The following is a 20,428-nucleotide window of genomic DNA, read 5'->3' on the forward strand; positions in this document are numbered from 1 at the left end:
GCAGCACCCCAGTACTGTATCTCAATATGCCTTAACTGCCTCTCCATCCTGTTCCTTGTGACACTGACAGTGTGCCAGAGTCTGAGCAACTTTCCTTCCCAGAAGTCTTTAGTTCATTTATTATGCACCTCATACCCATCCTGTGGGTGGTTGTGGAAAAGGTTACATAATTGGCTCAGGAGCCTCATGTCACCAAGAAAGAACATTTTCAAGTTGGTATTCACCATAAACAATGGAAAGGAGCTCAATGGAAAGCATCCCTTCATCTACCCTGAGGTAATTGCTCACTATGATACACTGAAACCCTCTTGATCACTAAAAGCTCCCTCCAAATGATCCCTGGCAACTTAAAAATTGCCACAGATTACTCTGAAGCAACCAAACACCTATCAACCTAGTACTACCTCTTAAATGGCAGTACAACTGTGCAAATATATTGGGAAAGAGTAACCCTACTTTAATCTCATCCCATCCAAGCTAGCTCAGTCAAGAAGAGAACATCCTGTGATCCTGTGGTCCTGGATTCGATCCCAGGCGCCGGCGAAAAACAATGGGCAGAGTTTCTTTCACCCTATGCCCCTGTTACCTAGCAGTAAAATAGGTACCTGGCTGTTAGTCAGCTGTCACGGGCTGCTTCCTGAGGGTTGAAGCCTGGTCGAGGACCGGGCCACGGGGACACTAAAAAGCCCCGAAATCATCTCAAGATAACGTCAAGATAAGAGAATTGAAGGACAAGATCATGTAGGTACCAAAGTGCTTCTCAGAAAGGGGCATTTCAATCCATTCGCCACTATTTCTCAATAAGGCACCCGCATTTTTTTTCATGGTGAAAATATATTAACTGTACACATGACATGAACATAAGTACTTAACCCAAGGATGCATACCATAGAATATACAGTTTAGGAAGCTGGGAAATGAGGACAACAGGCCAACAGAATGGCATCCAACACACTCTTTTCTAAGGATTCTTTTACTAAGGCTCTCTTTTTGATGACTCTTGCCTCCAGTTGTTGGGGTTGGGGAGGGTCATGCTCTCCTCCAGAGGAGAGGGTTTTTGTTCTTTTAGCCCTGGTGGGCATTTTGTTCATTTGTAGCTGTCTTCTCCTTTTCTGGCAAAGAATGAGTTGGCTGGCTTCTTGATGGGTCCTTTGGTTATTGATGATTGGTTGGCACGACCAGGGATGTGTCATGTACTGTGTCCACTGGCAGCTCTCTGCTATTACCTTGGGTGCCACCGATTCTGAACTAGTGGTTAATTTGTAGGTTGATCTCCTGTCCTTGGTTACCTGTTATATGGCTTATGTTTCTAAGATCATCTGTCATGTTATTAAATCTAGCCATCCTGCATTCTGCCCTCATACTCCTGATGTTCAGAAGTACACCATTCTGGAGGCTGTGTTTACTAATATGTTCTGGGTTGAGATTTGAGTGTGGGGGGTTTTGGCAGTCTAACAAGGTTCTGGTGTTCAGACATTTAATATTCCCAGGCCTCTGCTTCCTTGTGTGGCCTTGGGTCGGATCTCCTGGCCTTGGTTCTCATCCTTGTCCTGACTGCCTGTGGTTCTACCGCCTGCCTGGTAAGGCCCTGTATTTTCTCCTTCTACATGGGTTTCTGGGAGTCACATGGGGCTCCCCCCTAAAAAACAAACAATGAATGTAATCAAATGCTAATTTCTGGGTGAGCCCTGGTGGCTCCCTGATTCCCTTCCTTTCTTCCAGATTGTCGGGTTGGGGTTTATGTATGCATCTGCTCCAGAATTGAGTGCTCAAGCCTTTGGAGGGTGTGGGCTTCTCCCTGCCTCCCCAAAATAAGTGGAGGAAGTAGGGTGAACACGCACACACTAGTTTCGAGATATTCACTCATTTGGTTAAATAGTTGGAGGAGTTTATTAGTCGGGTTACAAGACTTCAGTCTCTTTTGAACCCTGTAGTTATCAGATTTTGTTCACCGACTTGCTGGAAGGCTTTCCTGGTGAGATGATGGACTGTAATCTTCTTCCTGAAGCTTCTTAATGGGGCCAGGTTCTGGTTCTGGTCCTCGGTATGCCTAAGAACTCCATGGCTGATGTGACCTAGTAGTTGGGAGCCATCTCAGCAAGACTGCTCAAGGAAGCACCGGGGTTCACCCAGAAATTGGCGTTTCATTACATTCAATAGCTGGTTTTATACACAAGGGCACCAGCACTGTCAACAGGCTGCCTCTAGCCTACAACCTTGACATCTGATTCCATGATGGCTCTTAAATGATATTAACCACCCAGTCCTATCTAAACATGATGTGGTTATATATATATGTACTTTTATCATTGAAAACCTTGCTTTTTCCATAAGAAGTTATTTTGGTATTGGTTTTTAACATTATCTCACTTTGTAATCAACACTTCACTTTAAGATAGCTTACTAATTTCTTCTTTGCCAAGCATTTATGATTCTCCTTTGATTATAATATTGCACAATCTATTTTCCTCGTAATATCACTCAAAGTTGTAGCCGATATGTATTCAGCAAAGATCTGTCACCACTTTCAAAAATTTCTTATTAACTCATATTTCTTCACAACTGATAAGACAATATATTTCTTCAGTATTCAGTTAGTTGAAGGCTTTCTCGAGACATTCCTAGTGTTTTGAGAAAACACTGTAGAAGGATGTTGATGAGATTGTGTGATATACTCAGGGTATGGATGGGAGTCAATGAATTGTGACTTTGCCAATGAAAATAATACCATCTCACGTATGCCTCTAGGCAGCCAATCCAGTAACTATCAGCCTAGAGCATTCGCCCAGATATATACAGTAGACTATATCTCTGCACATATAAACAGCAATAGCAATGTTAACTACTAGTCAGATGTTATCTCTGGCTTCTTACCCTTTCCATGGGTCTGTTGTGTTGGTAGCACCACTATGCCATGAATAAGAGGTGGGTGTCCCGCCGTTACTTTCATGCTGGAAGTCATCACATCGCAGTAGATCACAAGGCGTCCAATAGCCGAGGTTTTTAGAGCCTGATGAAAAGTATCAATAAAGAAAATCACATTAACTATGTGATTTAAATACCTGTACTTGAGAGAGAGCAAGTGATGATAAAATACAACTACATAACAGAATTAAATATTAAATTTTATTTCATTTATTGTTTATCAAATTACAAAAGGAAGAAAATAATGCTGTACCTAATCTTATGCCAAAATTTAATTTCAGACTATACAGACTATATATAAGCTTCATCAAACAACCTTCACTGAAGGAGTTAAAAATATATACAGTACAGGGAAATGAAATTTGGTAGAATGCAAATTATTAATGAAAGTGTATGTCTATTACTGTATAGATCAAATCTAATGGACTACAATTCAAATGCGCTAAATAATCCATGGCTTAAAATTGGTTACTTCAAACAACAAAAAACCAGCGTTGAATGTAATGAAACGCCATTTTCTGGGTGAGACCCGGATGCTCCCCAGAGCTTATCCAGGCTGATATGCTAATGTCAGACTTTGGCATCAGTCATGTGTATGGAGTTCTATGGGCCTACCGGGGACCACGAGCCAGAACCTGGCCCCCCTCAGAGAGGCAAGAGGAGCAATGGCCTATAGAAACCCCCGTGTGGTTGGAAGCATTCTATGTCTGCCATCGACCAGGTCAGACACCCAAAAAGGTAAGCGTCCCAAAACAAACTCCTATTCTGGTGAAAATTGCTACCACAAGCCGAACAAGTGGATAGAACTCCCCTAAAAGAAATGAGCAAACGATCATCACGTCACACATCACAGCACTGCTGTCTGCGCAGCTCCCCCCCCCCAATCTGTTCTGACGCTGGATGTTAAAAAATGCAAAAAAATGCCAACCGGAGGGAGGGAGGGATGCCGGGGAGCCTCCGGGTCTCACCCAGAAAATGGTGTTTCATTACATTCAACGCTGGTTTTCTGGGAGGAGCCAAACCGGAGCTAACTACCCAAAGAGGAAAGAAGAGGGACGTACCCAGGAGGTGGTCACCACACACTCCCCAACTCAAAGTCGAGACAACTGGCTGCAACCATCAACCCAAGGCGACACAGGCCCGAATGGGCATGGGAACAACATGAGATATCAAGCAGCCAGGCCCCTGTACGATCGCCAAAAGCCCCATGCCCGAATGTCAGCTAGGACATACCGCCAAGACAGCAGCAAGAGCAGCGAATCTACGAATGCCATGGCCACGGGGATAGAACACAGGAAGGCCAGCCACAATAACACGGCGGACGACCTAGGAGACCTTCACCCACGAACAGGGAAGAACGGAACCGGATCAACCCAAAGAGTGTCCTAGACACAGAAGCCATTGAGCACAAATAAAAGCGGAGGGCCGCAATCGGACACAAAACACGATGCACCCCCTGCCCGACCAAACAAGCACCAACAAACCAAGGATCCGTCTGGAAAGCAGCAGCCTCATCCCGTGCCAGAAAACAGCGAGACGGCTTCAACCGAACAAACCAATCGCCATGACTGAAGGAGCAGAAAACGCCTGCGCCGCAGGAGAGCAAGAAGCTCAGCGACCCGGTCCCGAGAGGCAAATGCCAACAGGAAAAAACCAGCGTTGAATGTAATGAAACGCTATTTTCTGGGTGAGCCCCGGAGGCTCTCTGGAGCTTATCGGGCTAATGTATGTTATATTAGACCGGGACATTAGATATGGAGTTCAGACCTACCAAGGACCAGTGCCAGAACCTGGCCCCTTCAGAGAGGTTTCAAGGAGCAATGGCCCTGGAATACCCCCTTGTGGTTGGGGTTTTCCTTATCTGCCATCAACCGGGGTTTGCACCTAGAAAGGTAGGCATAACAAAACAAACCCCACGTGGTAAAAAACTAAAACAAAAGACCGAACAGAGGTAGAAACTCCCTACAATCCCAAGGAAACAAGAAAACATCACACTTCACTGCCGCGCCGATCGTCCGCGCAGCCCTCCCCGCCCCGAGAGGGGGAGGGGGACAGCCCCAGACCTACCGCGCCGGCTGCCTAGCATCAGTTCGAAAGCTAAGCTTCAACCAAAGCGAAAAAAAACCCGACTGGTAGGAGGGAGGGAGGGAGGGTTGCCAGGAAGCCTCCGGGGCTCACCCAGAAAATGGCGTTTCATTACATTCAACTCTGGTTTTCTGTGGGAAGCCCCTACGGCTCCCTGGAGCTTCGTACCCAAAGAGAAGGAAAAGAAAGGGCTGACCCGGGAGGCAGCCGCCATAAACTCCGCAATGCGAAACCAAGATAACAGGCTGCAACCTGCGACCCAAGGCAACAAGAATGCACAGGAGCAGATGCGCATAAAGAATGGGCGGCCAAGAACCTGTGCGACCCTCAAATCCCTGCGCCCGAAATGAGCCCTAGACATCACCAACACAGCAGCAAAAGCTGCAAATGTCCGAACAGCACAGGCGCAAGGACAGACCGCAGGCTGGAAGACTTAAAAACTGTACGAATGATCTGGGAGACCCCTGAAACAGCCCTGAAACAGGGAACGAGGGGAACCGGATCAACCCAAAGCGCATCCCCAGACACAGTACGCAGGTAACTCCCCTAAAAGAAATGAAACCAGTTTGCTCAAACCAGTTTGCTCTGAAACTTCCCCTCAAGTCTTTCCTCAGAGTATTGCAATAGTAGTTCATGAAAGAACACCACACACCAGCTTAGGCTTCAAGTGGCATGTGGATCACATTAAAAGGTAGCACCTGAAACTTGTATTATTCTGCAGATCTTAGCATTTTCTTCCAGAGAAGAAACTTCAATAAGAAAGGTACTATCAATCTGAGTTGTAATTTTAGTTTTTTCCAAAGGCCGCATATATAACATGTCCAACTTCAAAATGGATTTTCCACATGGTTCATACACTCCTGGCAATACTAGTCATTATTTTATCTTGAATTTTAATTAAGCGCCATTGACAAGTGCTCTTACACTGCTACACCCTTGGGGCAGACTTACAATCTCACCAAACTGGAGGTGACAGTGTGTCTGTGATTAACACTTTCGCACTCCGATGACATCAAACGTCGTCACTCATTTTTCTCCTGATTCGTCTCGGGTGACAAGGTCCATCGTCACTCATTAAAATATTTGTTAAAAATTTTAATTTTATCCGATCAATCTGGGAGTGGTTTCAAAATGAGCGCCTTTAGACTGTGCACAATTTGATACCAAAATGAAAGACGTAACATGAAAATTGATGTCAGAACACTGGAAAGATATAAATAATTTTGTGGTGATGAGTGTCAAAAAGTGTCCAAAAAGTTAAAATATTTATTAAAATTCTATTCATTGTTCTATTATTATGGGACTAGCTTTAAAACACATGCCTTTTTATTGCAAACAATTTGATACCAAACTGAAGGACGTAGCACGAAAATTTATGTTATCAAACTGAATGAGTATATACATTAGTCTGCAGGTGTGCCAATTGGTGCTCATTCATAAGTAACTTGGCCGACTTTAGGCTTTGCTGTGGGGAGTCAATCCGGGCTTTTAGACATTATATGCATATACCCCTAAAGAGAATTCTATTGCGAACACGATGATACCAAAATGAACCATGTAGCACGAGAAATAAGGTGAGAAAACTGAAACGAGTATATACATTTGACAGATTTTGCACGCTCACGGGTAACTTTGCCGATTTTAGTCTTTATACAGTACTTTATTATTGGTATTGCTTATATATATTGTGGTTGTTATTGCTTATATTTGTCTTTCTATTTAGAGCATTTTATTGTGAATAATTTGACACCACAATGAACAATTTTGCACAAAAACTTCTGTTAGCAAACTGTATGTGTTTGTCTGGTGTATTGTATTGGGTGTAGCGGGTAAGGCTTCGATGACTTTAGGGGTTGTTGCGGATGAGGCGCGCCCATGTTGTCTAATTTATATGCATATGTCTGTAGGAAATTTTATTGCGATCACAGTGATACAAAAAAAGAACGATGTCGAACACGTTTGGACCTGATAAACCTAAAAAGAGTAGCAACATGTTCGCGCTGTTTGGCGTGAACGGCTAACAAATGACTTAACTTTTTATTTGGTGCTGGCATCACGTTAGCTTTGGTGACATGTTATACATATGTTCCTCTAGAACATTTCAATGGCAACACATTGATACCAAAATAAAACTCGTACATCGAAAATGAAGGTCAGAAACACGAAAAGAGTATAAACTTTTCAGTAGTTGTGTAGCCGATGTGCAGTTGGGTGTGCGGTAACGGGTAACCCTTGGGCAACTTCCCCGGTCTTGCGGGTGGGAAGCCCATGATTTGTATTTTGTATTCATATGTCCGTGTAGGGAATTTTATTGCAATCACAGTGTTACCAAAATTAACGACATGGACCAATTCTGGGGCTGACAGACCTGAAAAGAGCATGAACATTTCATCGCAGTTTGGCGCTCACGGCTAATGATCGCCACAGTTTTTTATTTGTTGTGGGTCTCACGTCAGCTTTGGAGAAATTTCATAGATATATTTCTCTAGAGCATTCTCTTGCGAACAAAATGATGCCAAACTTAAATACATACATGGAAATTTAAGGTGAGCAGACCAAAAGGAGTATAAACATTTAAGTGTCGCTGCGCGGTCGCGCAAAACGAACGACGCACAAGGGGAAATTTACACAGGGTAGAGTCGGCGAGTGAAAGTGTTAAATGTTTCACCTCTCTATACTGTATAATGTAAATTACCAGTGATAGATAAGGTAGTGTTTCTGTTGTTATTGATTAAATTGAAGTAAATTTTGACAAAGGGCAAATTTTTCATGGCCACCTTTTCAACACAGCCCAATTTAAAATATAAATATAAATTCAAGCTCAGACTTAGCATCCAGCTACAGATACAGGTCTTCATCTCAGAGAGTAGTAGCTATGATATGCCCATCCACAAGGATGCACTGACATCTTTGGTTAAATAAAGGAAACAATCTTGGAAACCTTGCAAATGTTCAGTTCAAATATGACTGAATGGCACCTGAACAGCCTGAGTGGAACCACTTTGCTAAAGAATTAATGACTAGTATTTTGCCTACGACAACTCACAGGAAGTACCTTACACCCAATCTATGAAGAGATTGAGGTACCTGCAGTGGATAATTTGCCTGAGTTTAGTGGTGCTATTTTTCAGAGATGCTACTGACTAAAGCAGTAATTACCTAAGTGTAGTTACAGGATGAGAGCTACGCTCGTGGTGTCCCGTCTTCCCAGCACTCTTTGTCATATAACGCTTTGAAACTACTGACGGTCTTGGCCTCCACCACCTTCTCACCTAACTTGTTCCAACCGTCTACCACTCTCTTTGCGAAAGTTTTCTTATATTTCTTCGGCATCTGTGTTTAGCCAGTTTAAATCTATGACCTCTTGTTCTTAAAGTTCCAGGTCTCAGGAAATCTTCCCTATCGATTTTATCAATTCCTGTTACTATTTTGTATGTAGTGATCATATCACCTCTTTTTCTTCTGTCTTCTAGTTTTGGCATATTTAATGCCTCTAACCTCTCATCATAGCTCTTGCCCTTCAGTTCTGGGAGCCACTTAGTAGGGTGTCTTTGCACCTTTTCCAGTTTGTTGATGTGCTTCTTAAGATATGGGCACCACACAACCGCTGCATATTCTAGCTTTGGCCTAACAAAAGTAGTGAACAATTTCTTTAGTATATCGCCATCCATGTATTTAAAAGCAATTCTGAAGTTAGAAAGCGTGGCATAGGCTCCTCGTACAATATTCTTTATGTGGTCCTCAGGTGATAGTTTTCTATCTAGAACCACCCGTAGATCTCTTTCTTTATCAGAATTCTTTAAAGATTTCTCACATAATATATAGGTTGTGTGGGGTCTATGTTCTCCTATTCCACATTCCATAACATGGCATTTATTAAAATTAAATTCCATTTGCCAAGTGGTGCTCCATATACTTATTTTGTCCAGGTCATCTTGAAGGGCATGACAATCATCTAAGTTTCTTATCCTTCCTATTATCTTAGCATCATCAGCAAGCATGTTCATATAATTCTGTATACCAACTGATAGATCATTTATGTAGACAATAAATATCACTGGTGCAAGAACTGAACCCTGTGGTACTCCACTTGTGACATTTCTCCAGTCCGATACATTGCCTCTGATCACTGCCCTCATTTTTCTATCATTCAGAAAATTTTTCGTCCATGTTAGAAGCTTACCTGTCACCCCTCCAATATTTTCCAGTTTCCAGAACAACCTCTTATGTGGAACTCTGTCGAAAGCCTTTTTTAGGTTCAGATAGATGCAGTCAACCCAACCATCTCTTTCCTGTAATATCTCTGTTGCTCGATCATAGAAACTGAGTAACTTCGATACACAGGATCTTCCAGATCGAAAACCATACTGTCTGTCTGATATTATATCATTTCTCTCCAAGTGTTCTACCCATTTAGTTTTAATTATTTTTTCCAATATTTTGACTATTACACTTGTCAATGATACAGGTCTATAATTAAGGGGGTCTTCCCTGCTTCCACTTTTGTAGATTGAAACTATGTTAGCCTTTTTCCACACATCAGCTACAACTCTTGTAAACAGGGATGCCTAAAAAATCAGTTGAAGTGGAATGCTGAGCTCAGGTGCACATTCTCTCAGAACCCATGGTGAAACTCCATCTGGACCAACTGCTTTGTTCTTATTTAGCTCCTTGAGCATTTTTTCCACTTTGTCTCTAGACGAAGTGTGAAAAGGACAGGTGCCACAATTAAAATCTTTAATTAACTTTTAATACAATATCTCTCAATCTTATCTGGGTAAATGCCTCTCAACCCCATGCAGGTTAAAAGGATGATAATGATATTGGTATGAAAGCCTTGATTATGTAACTTGGCTAATCAAACTGAACCATTCAGTAGCCAATTTAAACATGCCAAAATAAATTATGCAAAGTAATGTACCTCAAAATACTTAACAGTAGAAAAAGTCAAAGGGCAAGCACTCATGAGAAGTGGTAACACAGTCTCATCTGCTTGTCTGGCTGCCATCCCTGAGGTCACAAACTGGATAGTCAGCTGAGGCCTCTTCAGTTCCTGGCCCTCCATGTGTGGTTTCAATGTATTTAGGAGAGTTTGCTTCAGCTGGAACAAGAGAATTTTTTGAAAAATAAAGAACATGGGTAAATAACCATAAGAATCAAAAGATCTACTTAACATGTAGATCTATTAACAGCTCTATCAACAAAAATTTTTGCATTCTTATTAAATAATTTGTAATATAAATCATGCTTCAGTGTCACAGGTTCCAAACAGAGAACAAGTGTAATAAAAAATAAATTTGATATATAAAGGATCTGGTATTTCTAGTTTCTTGAGAACACAAACCTCATGCCTTCCCAAGAAATATGCTGGACTATAGGTAGTAACTGTGGAGGACATTGTGGTATCGAGAGAGAGTTCAGTGGACAATAGATCCCTCAATATCTCCAGTCGGGCTTCATTGCTAATGGCAAGCTTACTAATGACTCCGGAAGTAGCAAAACATTCTCTTGGATCACGCTCCAAATGCACCTGTGAAAGATAGTGCAAACCTTTGATATAACATCACTGTCTAAAATGTATTACACACACATACTATATAAGTGAAGTTTGCTACATTCATGTAAAGATTCTAAAAGAGTGAGTTAAAGGATCTATTATCTGAATATATTCTATACATAATTTCTTGTTACATTTCTTGTTTCTCGAGGGATGACCCTCGAGAAATACATGTTAAATTGCAAAGGTATGATGTATATACCATGGGTATATCGAGAATTTAAATAAGATGGATTTGAGCCCCCAAATACTAATGGAAGAAGTGTTATCAGACAGCTTACAAAATGATCAACACATTATACAGTTCAGTGTAATAATATACTTCCTGTATAATTACCTAAATATAATTACAGGATGAGAGCTATGCTTGCAGAGTTCTGTCTTCCTACCACTCTGTCAAATGATGCAATTTTTTTCATCAGATACAGTATTGTTAAAATGATTCCCTGCTCACAAGAAATTAAAAAAAATTGCATAGCTTACTTTGGCTGTGGTGGAGAGAAGAAAATCACAATGACGTCACTGATTCAGGATCACTGATGGATGAGCAAACCTGTCCTCTTACAAATTTCGTCTCTTTCAAATTATGTGTGAATTTGGCCGTTTGCCCATATGGCCAAAAAACTAGTGTTGTATGTAATGAAACCCCATTTTCTGGGTGAGACTCGGAGGCTCCCCGGAGCTATCCAGGCTAATATGCTAATGTCAGACTTTGGTATCAGTCATGTGTATGGAGTTCTGTGGGCTTACTGGGGACCATGAGCCAGAACCTGGCTCCCTCAGAAATAAGGAGGGAGCAATGGCCTATAGAAACCCCCCGTGTGGTTGAAAGCATTCTATGTCTGCCATTGACCGGGTCAGGCACCCAGAAAGGTAAGCATCCCAAAACAAACCAATATTCTGGTGAAAATTTCTACGAAAAGCCAAAGAAGTGAATAGAACTCCCCAAACAAAAACGAGCTAATAAGTATGACGTCACACGTCGCTGCACCGCTGTCTGCACAGCTCCCCCCTCCCTGGGAGGGGGAAGGGGGGAGACCCAGACCCCCATCTTGAGGTTATCTTGAGATGATTTCGGGGCTTTAGTGTCCCCGTGGCCCGGTCCTCGACCAGGCCTCCACCCCCAGGAAGCAGCCCGTGACAGCTGACTAACACCCAGGTACCTATTTTACTGCTAGGTAACAGGGGCATAGGGTGAAAGAAACTCTGCCCATTGTTTCTCGCCGGCGCCTGGGATCGAACCCAGGACCACAGGATCACAAGTCCAACGTGCTGTCCGCTCGGCCGACCGGCTCCCATGCCAGCAATCTACAAAGAATTAATAGATCCCTCAATATTGAGGGCTCAGTTCTTAGGCTGGACATCAAAATAAGAAAAAAAAAAAAAGCTGACCGGGGGAAAGGAAGGGTTGCCGGGAAGCCTCCGGGTCTCACCCAAAAAATGGCGTTTCATTACATTCAACACTGGTAACTACCCACAGAGAAAAAACAGAGGGACTTACCCGGAGGTGGTTGCTGCTCACTCCTCAACCCAAAGTCGAGACAACTGGCTGCAACCGCCGACCCAAAGCGACACAGGCCCGACTAGGCCAAGGAACGTTCACAAGGTAGCGCGCAGGTAAGACCCTGTTCAACTGCCAAAATCCCCACACCCGAATGTCAGCTCAGGACATGTTGCCAAAGACGGCAGCAAGAGCAGCGAACTTACAAAAATCATGAGGATAGACCGCAGGCTGGCTAAACTTAATAACCTTGCGGACAACCTGGGAGACCCGTACCCGCGAATAGGGAAGAACAGAAACTGGATCAATCCAAAGCACGTCCCCGGACACAAAAGCCATAGCGCACAAATAACGGCGGAGGGGCGCAACCGGACACAAAACATGATGCACCCCCCGGCCTGACCAACCAAGCATCAATGACCCAAAGACCCCTGCAGAAAGCAGCCGTCTCATTCTTCGCCAGAAAAGGAGGAGATGGCTGCAGGCGAACAAACCAATCTCCACGACCGAAAGAGCAGAAACCCCTGCGTCGAAGGAAAGCATGAAGCTCCCCTACCTGACCCCAGAGGCCAATGCCAACAGGAAGAGACTTCGAGAAACAATCCTGAACCGAAGGGGACCACAACAAACCGAGGAGAAGAGAGATAAGAGAGCACTCTGTCCAATGACCAGGATGGCTCAGGTGGCAGATGAGCAGGCCGAAGGTGAACCAATGCAAGAAAAAGCTTGCGAAACGGCACAAAAGTAACATCTATAAAGAAAGCAAGCTGAAGCGGCTCCGCCAGTGCCGCACGATACGAGGTGACAGTATTTGGCATAAGATGATGGTCCTGAAACAACCAAGAGAGAGAAAAGGACAACACCACCCAAACCGAAAACGAAGTACAACAACAAAGAGTCAAAAAGAAACGAAAGGACCACCAGGAAACTTCATACTGCCGCCGAGACAAAACACACAGGTAGGACACTAACAAGGAAGCCAACTGATCACCGTAGAGATGTCGATAAACTCAAGTAAAAAATACCATACCTTGAGGTTATCTTGAGATGATTTCGGGGCTTTTAGTGTCCCCGCGGCCCGGTCTTCGACCAGGCCTCCACCCCCAGGAAGCAGCCCGTGACAGCTGACTAACACCCAGGTACCTATTTTACTGCTAGGTAACAGGGGCATAGGGTGAAAGAAACTCTGCCCGTTGTTTCTCGCCGGCGCCTAGGATCGAACCCAGGATCACAAGTCCAGTGTGCTGTCCGCTCGGCCGACCGGCTCCCTCCATACGCGAAGACTCGAGGAGAAGATTGAACCAGCCACGTGATGCACCGGCCTGATCTACTGAATGAGGCGGAGCAGCGAGAAAACCTCCAGGTTTGGACACCGAGCAAGCAGCCCCTGAAACCACAGCTGGGCCGACCACCAATGGGCCAAGAGGACAACTCTCCCATGGTAAGTCTCGAAGCGAGTCGAACCTGGAGCACCAGCTGAACCGGGGGAAAGAGGTACAGGAACCCCCACCTCGACCAGTCCTGCCGAAAGGCATCGACCCCGACAGCCTCGCAGACGGGGAAGGGCATCACATACAGCGGAAGGTGCCGCAACCATGCCGACGAGAAGAGGTCCAGCTCCGGGCGCCCAAACGTCTGGCAGAGCCAGGAGGAGTCGGCGTTGACCATCCATTCTGTGAACAGGTTGAATGAAATGAGACAGGCCATCTGCCAAGATGTTGGACACAACCCGAACGTGAACTGCCAGGAGAGCCAAACCCCGAGAACTCAGCAGACGAGTCACTCAAAGCGACCAACCCCAAAGAGCCAAGGACCGCAACGAACCACCTCAGTTCAGGCAATGAACCACTGGGGAGCAGTCCGAATGGAGCCGGATCGTTGATCCGCGGGTGACCCGAAGCCTTTGAACAGCAAACCACACCGCCACGAACTCCCGCACCGGGATGTGGGCCCGACTGAAGGACGGACCTCACTGCCCCTGGCCAGCCTGGTGGGCACTGGTCACAAACCCCCAGCCGAGAGACGACACATCCGTGAACACATCGAGTGAGGGCTTGGGCAGGAGCAAAGGCACTGAACCCCGAAAAACCCGAAGAGGAAGCTGGTGACGCAGCAGCCAACGCAAGTCCCCTTGGGGTCGAACCCAGCGATCCCGACAGAGGTGGAAGGGACGTCCCGAAGACGAAGCCAAACTCGACCCGGCGAGTAGACCATCATCGCAAAGTTCAGGCTCCCGCACAGTTCACTGGTAGGTTAGGAGGGCTAGAAGTTCTCCTAAGGTTACAAAAGTCATGAAAACCGTTAATTGAATGTTTCCTCTCCTGCCCTAACCGAGTAAGCTGGAGGACTCAAAACAGAAAACAGGACAGTACATCACTTTCGTGAGCCAATTTCATTTCAAATTACTGTACAGGGGTACCTCAGTTTAAGAGTTTAATCCGTTCCTGGAGACAACTCGTAATCCAAAAACTTGTAAACCGAAGCTAATTTCCCCATAAGAAATAATGGGAAATGAATTAATCAGTTCCTGACTACCCAAAAACCTCACTTCAGATTAAATTTTATAACAATTCATCGAAATCTACACTACAAAAGTATGTTCAAGTTATTACTTTCCCTTGCTGATGACTCCTGTTGGCGTATGGAAGATGGTGAGGAGGGGGAAGGAGGAGAGGTGTTACTGTTTGGAAGGGGAGTCCCCTCACATTATAACATCAGACAGTAAGGACCTCTCTGGAGTGCATTCTCTGGCACGTTTTGCCTGCATACCAATAGGACGTGCTTGTGGCTCACTGCTTGCTTGTCTTACTAAGAAACTGTCTAAAGACATTTGTTTTTCCCTGCATTTTAACACTTGTCTGTAGTAAGACATCACATTGTCAATTAAAAGGTCAATGCAAAGGCCTGCTATAGCTTTATCTGGGTGAGTTTTTTCAGCAAAACTTTGCAGTTCTTCCCATACTGTATTTCACACATTTTCTTAATGAGGAAGGAACATCCTCTACTGCCTCTACTCACAACTATTTTCTTAGGTTGAACCTTACCACTGGCTTTCTTGGGACCTATTGTGAGATATATAATAACTTTTATGCTCAAATGGCTAAAAATCCAACAAAGCACTGTAAATCCTGGTGAAGAATTCAGGCGGGATAGTCACTGGGCGCAAGGCACTGGTAAACTGAGAGGCGATCGCCGTGCCACCACGCGCTAGGTCGGCTTGTACGCGTATCAACACCCTCGTATTTCAAGGCAACGCTCGTATTCCTAAGTAAATTTTCCGAGCAAATCCTGCTCTTAATCTGAAAAACTCGTAAACAAGGACGCTCATAATCCGAGGTACCCCTGTATGTTCATTTTTGGCCAAAGCGTACATACAAGCAAAAAGCAACAAAATTTTAAAAAGGACGGGTTGGGATGTGGCACCCTGAGGGAGGTCGTCTGGGTCAGGCGGTCAGTGGGAGTTGCCACGAATATATTTATACCGATTCATTTCATTGTTTTCTCACTGCTTTTTTTGCAGTTTTATTATGCAATAGTGTGTAATTTGAGAACTATCTATAATAAATTGTATAGAACATTTATACACACAACAAATTTGTGTCGTTAATATGTGCATAATAATATATTCTTTAGGCACTAAAACATACTGTACTGTTCATGCTATTATTATGCTGGACAGATATGTTATATATTACAATCTACATGTTTATACACTAAGCAGTTCTGGTGAGTGATAATCTCGTAACCATTGATCCAAGATCAGCCTAGCATTGCACATCTTGCACCAAGTTGTAAATACTGTACATGCAAATTAAAAAGGCAACAGAATAAAAATATATATATTAGTGTATTATTAAATCAAAGACAAGCTAATTTGTTTAATAGGTATTAATTCATTATGTCACCTGCGAGAAGACTGCCGAGCCCTTGCCATCATGAACCTTAGCAGAAAGCAGGGATGGTGCTCCCCAGGTATCATCTGTAGCTAGTATCTTCAGGTCTAGACGGTGCTGACCTCCGTATTCATCAATAATTTCTACATGAGTCGGCTCGACACTTACGGCTGACCTGTAAAATAAAATAAGGATAAAACATATACAGTGCAACTTTCAAAATCTGGTTTTCCTTTTAACAGGTCCCTCTATATAATGAACCAATTTTGATACCTGATTGCCCCACAAAATTGGGTTTTGTGGGGCAAACCCAGAAAGGTAAACGCCCCAAAACAAACCCCCTATTCGAGTGAGATTATTGCTACCGAAAGCCAAACGAGTGGATAGAACTCTCTAAACGAAAATTAGCAAACGAGCATGATGTCATCATGTTGCTGCGCCACAGTCTGCGCAACCCACCCCTCCCTGGGAGGGGGAAGGGGAAGCCCCAGACCCTCGTGCCGGCGACCCAACCTGCAGTTCTTAGGCTGGATGTCAAAATACACGAAAGACAACGCCGACCGGGGGGTGGGAGGGATGCCGGGGAGCCTGTTAAAAGAAATGTTGGTGTTGTTGTACGCATTTTGTGTACAATAACACCATCGTCCCATTTGTCTAAAACTTTTGTGAAATCTTGTGCATATATTACATTTTACATGTATTCCAAGGCATCTAAGACCATGTCATTGTGGTCTAACAATTGTGAGAGGCACGAGTACCCGGTTTTGAATCTATGTTGCCCAGGGTTATGTAGACACTAATTCCAAGTATTTTATTTTTGTTTTTTAGCACTCTTTCAAAGATTTCTATGTTATGTGATGTTAAAGCTACTAGTCTATAATTTGTGTAGCTGCTTTACTACCTACTTTGTGAAGTGGTGTGATCTCTACTGTTTAAGTAAGTCAGGGAAAACACCAGTATCTAGGCTGTATCTCCAAAAATTTTTTAGGGCCTGTGATATTGATTTTTTGCAATTCTTCATGAATATAGAATCTCAGGATTCCAGGTCTGGTGCAGATTGCATGGATATGCTGTTTATGACTGTGTCAAAGTCCAGTGGGGAGGTCAGAACCACAAAAATGCTTTTTCACAGGCTATTTAATATTTATTTGACCAAAATTTATTGCTTATATATCATTTATGGGTCTAAGTATGCCAAAACCTAGATCAGGGCTGGAATATGATCCAGATTGTTAATATGAAATTTTGGTTCTCTAACTTCTGCCATAGCTATTCACATTGTATGTATGTGGTTACCTTGCCTTGAGGTGCTTCCGGGGCTTAGTGTCCCCGCGGCCTGGTCGTCGACCAGGCCTCCTGGTTGCTGGACTGATCAGCCAGGCTGTTAGACGCGGCTGCTCGCAGCCTGATGTATGAGTCACAGCCTGGTTGATCAGGTATCCTTTGGAGGTGCTTATCCAGTTCTCTCTTGAACACTGTGAGGGGTCTGCCAGTTATGCCCCTTATGTGTAGTGGAATCGTGTTGAACAGTCTCGGGCCTCTGATGTTGATAGAGTTCTCTCTCAGAGTACCTGTTGCACCTCTGCTTTTCAATGGGGGTATTCTGCACATCCTGCCATGTCTTCTGGTCTCATGTGATGTTATTTCTGTGTGCAGGTTTGGGACCAGCCCCTCAATTATTTTCCACGTGTAAATTATTATGTATCTCTCCTGCCTGCGCTCAAGGGAGTACAGATTTAGGCTCTTTAGTCGGTCCCAGTAATTTAGATGTTTTACTGAGTGGATTCTAGCAGTAAAGGATCTCTGCACGCTCTCCAGGGCAGATATTTCTCCAGCTTTGAAAGGGGCTGTCATTGTGCAGCAGTACTCCACTCTAGAGAGCACAAGCGTTTTGAAAAGTATCATCATCGGTACAGCATCTCTAGTGTGAAAAGTTCTTGTTATCCAACCTGTCATTTTTCTTGCAGTTGTGACGGCTACTTTATTGTGTTCTTTAAAGGTAAGGTCTTCCGACATGAGTACACCCAGATCATAACAGCATCATAACAGATATCTTCACACACTAATTCTAATCATAAAATACATTATCATTAAATTTTGTCTTCACATTTTTTTCCTGCAAGTCCAATCATTTGAGTTTTTACCTCATATCTTTGCCTTTAATGTTTTCCATGTCTTGAGAGAAGCGCTTGTGTTGAGGTGAAGAATGAAAGCAGTGTTGATGGTGGAGCAGGTGAACACTGGACCAGCGGCGGTAGCTGATGGAAACAACTGCTTGCTCTTGAACTTCTACAGTTCCTGCAAAAGTAAAAATTTTTATTCATTTAGTAATCTGGGTGCAGGACTTTGCAATAACAGGTACATTTCCAGTAAAGTATGAGAAATGTGAAAATGAGTTTTATACACTACTAATTCATTAAAATTAAAATCAATAAAATAATTTAAATTGAGCTTAAAGCCAAGAATAAAACTGCTGATTATTAGTAAAAATATACATTCAAACAGGAATATGCTCCTTAAAATGAGAAAGCTGAGGACCTTTATTAGCTAACAACAGTGAAGCTGGGGTTTCCATTTTCATCCAGTGCAAAACAAAACAACTCATTTGCCAAAATTGAAGCCAATTTCCAAAGTCTTAATTCAAAATCGACAATATTCAGAGCATACAAATTTTGGCTTTATACTGATATGAATGGAGTAAATATCTACAAGACAATAAGCATTGATAATGCCAAGCTATAATAAACTCCATACTAGTATCAACGAGATACTACAGTGCCAAACATTCTGCTAAATATTGATTTGATAAATATCAGAGAATATTTTTCAACGTTAGTGTTAAAAAATATCCATCATAAATTCCATTAAATGCTAGTTCATACAGCAGAAAATAAATTAAAATAACTCTGCAAGCTCTAGCCACCACTAGGTCTACATGCAACTGCCAACACATCTCCCTATAGTGCACATCTCCCTATAGTACAGTACTCAAACTTCCTCATAATTACTATCACCACAATAATTGAATATGGAATATTATTTGTGGTTTGTTTTAACTTGCAAATTTCAAGAGCAGCTCATAATGCTGACCGTCAGAAGGTAACTAATTTCCATCATCAAGCACATTAGAAGACCGATAAAGTATTCTGGATCAAAATGGCTTCTCACTATCGGCCTACAACCATATTATATAACAAGAAATTTTTAACTTTCATTATGAATACAAGTGAATATCTTGATTTGTAAGGTGCTCATATCAATTTTTACATAATCACATTTACAAATACTGTATAAATATTTAGCACAAGTAAATTACCTTAGAACATATACTATAGTATATTTGCAAATATAAAGTAAAGACAGTACAGGTACTTTATAGCAGTGTTTTTCAAACATTTTTTAGTTCCCCATGATCTAAAACAATATCACATTCCTTTCAAGACCCCTATTCCCGTGCTTTGTCTGAAAATGCCCGACATGTAATATAAAACAAGATGACAGGTATGCTAATATAATGCTTCTGACTCATTATTCAAGATGTACTGTATTTATATAAGGAGATTCTTTATAATTAATAAAGATTATTGATTATTGTCTACGAGGCTGGGCTGCTGATTCTTAAGGAATTGTCACACAAGATATGGCAGCTCATTTTCTTGTTCATGTGTTAGATTCAACCCATTTGATAGATTCAGGTTATATCTTTAACCACCATGCTGCGCCAAGTTTATTGTGAAATTCCCCGTGCGCATGAAATAAAGTGTTCCCAAAAATTCTTTTCCTTCGTAAAATGATAAATTCCCTTTCCTGAACATGTCTATGTAAAAATAAATACCAAATTCCACTTACTTTGGCTGTGGGGACGTGGACAAGGTGCGCTGTGACATCATCAGGGGCTGGTCGCCCGTGCGTGACTCGCCCATACACAGTCGCGCGGGTCATTTAAGCACCAGGTGTAGCCACAAATATATTTTCAATTATTTGTTCTATGTATTTCCAATGCAGTTTTTTTTTTATTGTATATGATGCATATTTGTGTCCTTTACAATATGCATACAGTAGAACGTTCATAATGTTCCATGGAACTGTGATACATGTGTCCACAATAAATGTTTATTGTTGCAATATTACTTGTTAAAAATTTACTAAAATTACAATATGTAGTTTCACACACTATTTATAGTTACACACTGTATTACACACTCAATACTTCGGAAGTGAGTAATAATCAACGAAGTAGTCCATGGTACACAGCGCGACTTCGCTCTTGTTGCACTAGGTACAGATAGATTTATGCTTCCTGTTTCTTTGTTCTGTGTGCTTGCAAATAACACACTCACATACACCCTTGGCATTAGTACCTGTAGGTGGTATGTAGCCAAGCTTGTAAAACCTTACTGAGTCTTGAAGAGATTACAGGAAAAGATCAATTTGTAAGGTAGGCGTGAAAAGATCGCTTTCTAAGGT

General features: G+C 42.8%; 1 protein-coding gene across 6 annotated transcripts in view; it reads right to left on the reverse strand.

The window, feature by feature from the left end:
• LOC123770042 (microtubule-associated protein futsch) overlaps positions 1-20,428 on the reverse strand; it is a 128,509-nt gene that overhangs the window by 19,965 nt on the left and 88,116 nt on the right. For 4 of the 6 annotated variants that reach the window (XM_069335849.1, XM_045761771.2, XM_045761696.2 and 1 more), the window contains 5 exons: positions 18,106-18,259; positions 15,974-16,136; positions 10,355-10,540; positions 9,932-10,111; positions 2,875-3,010 (listed from right to left, as the gene is read on the reverse strand). In XM_069335849.1, coding sequence (XP_069191950.1) covers positions 2,875-3,010; positions 9,932-10,111; positions 10,355-10,540; positions 15,974-16,136; positions 18,106-18,259 — 819 coding nt within the window. Of the gene's footprint in view, positions 1-2,874; positions 3,011-9,931; positions 10,112-10,354; positions 10,541-15,973; positions 16,137-18,105; positions 18,260-20,428 lie in introns of those variants that run through there. The other 2 variants (XM_069335702.1, XM_045761910.2) reach the window with 2 other exon arrangements.

This window comes from Procambarus clarkii, chromosome 1 (assembly GCF_040958095.1).
Source record: "Procambarus clarkii isolate CNS0578487 chromosome 1, FALCON_Pclarkii_2.0, whole genome shotgun sequence".
In the NCBI taxonomy this organism is placed as follows: domain Eukaryota; kingdom Metazoa; phylum Arthropoda; class Malacostraca; order Decapoda; family Cambaridae; genus Procambarus; species Procambarus clarkii.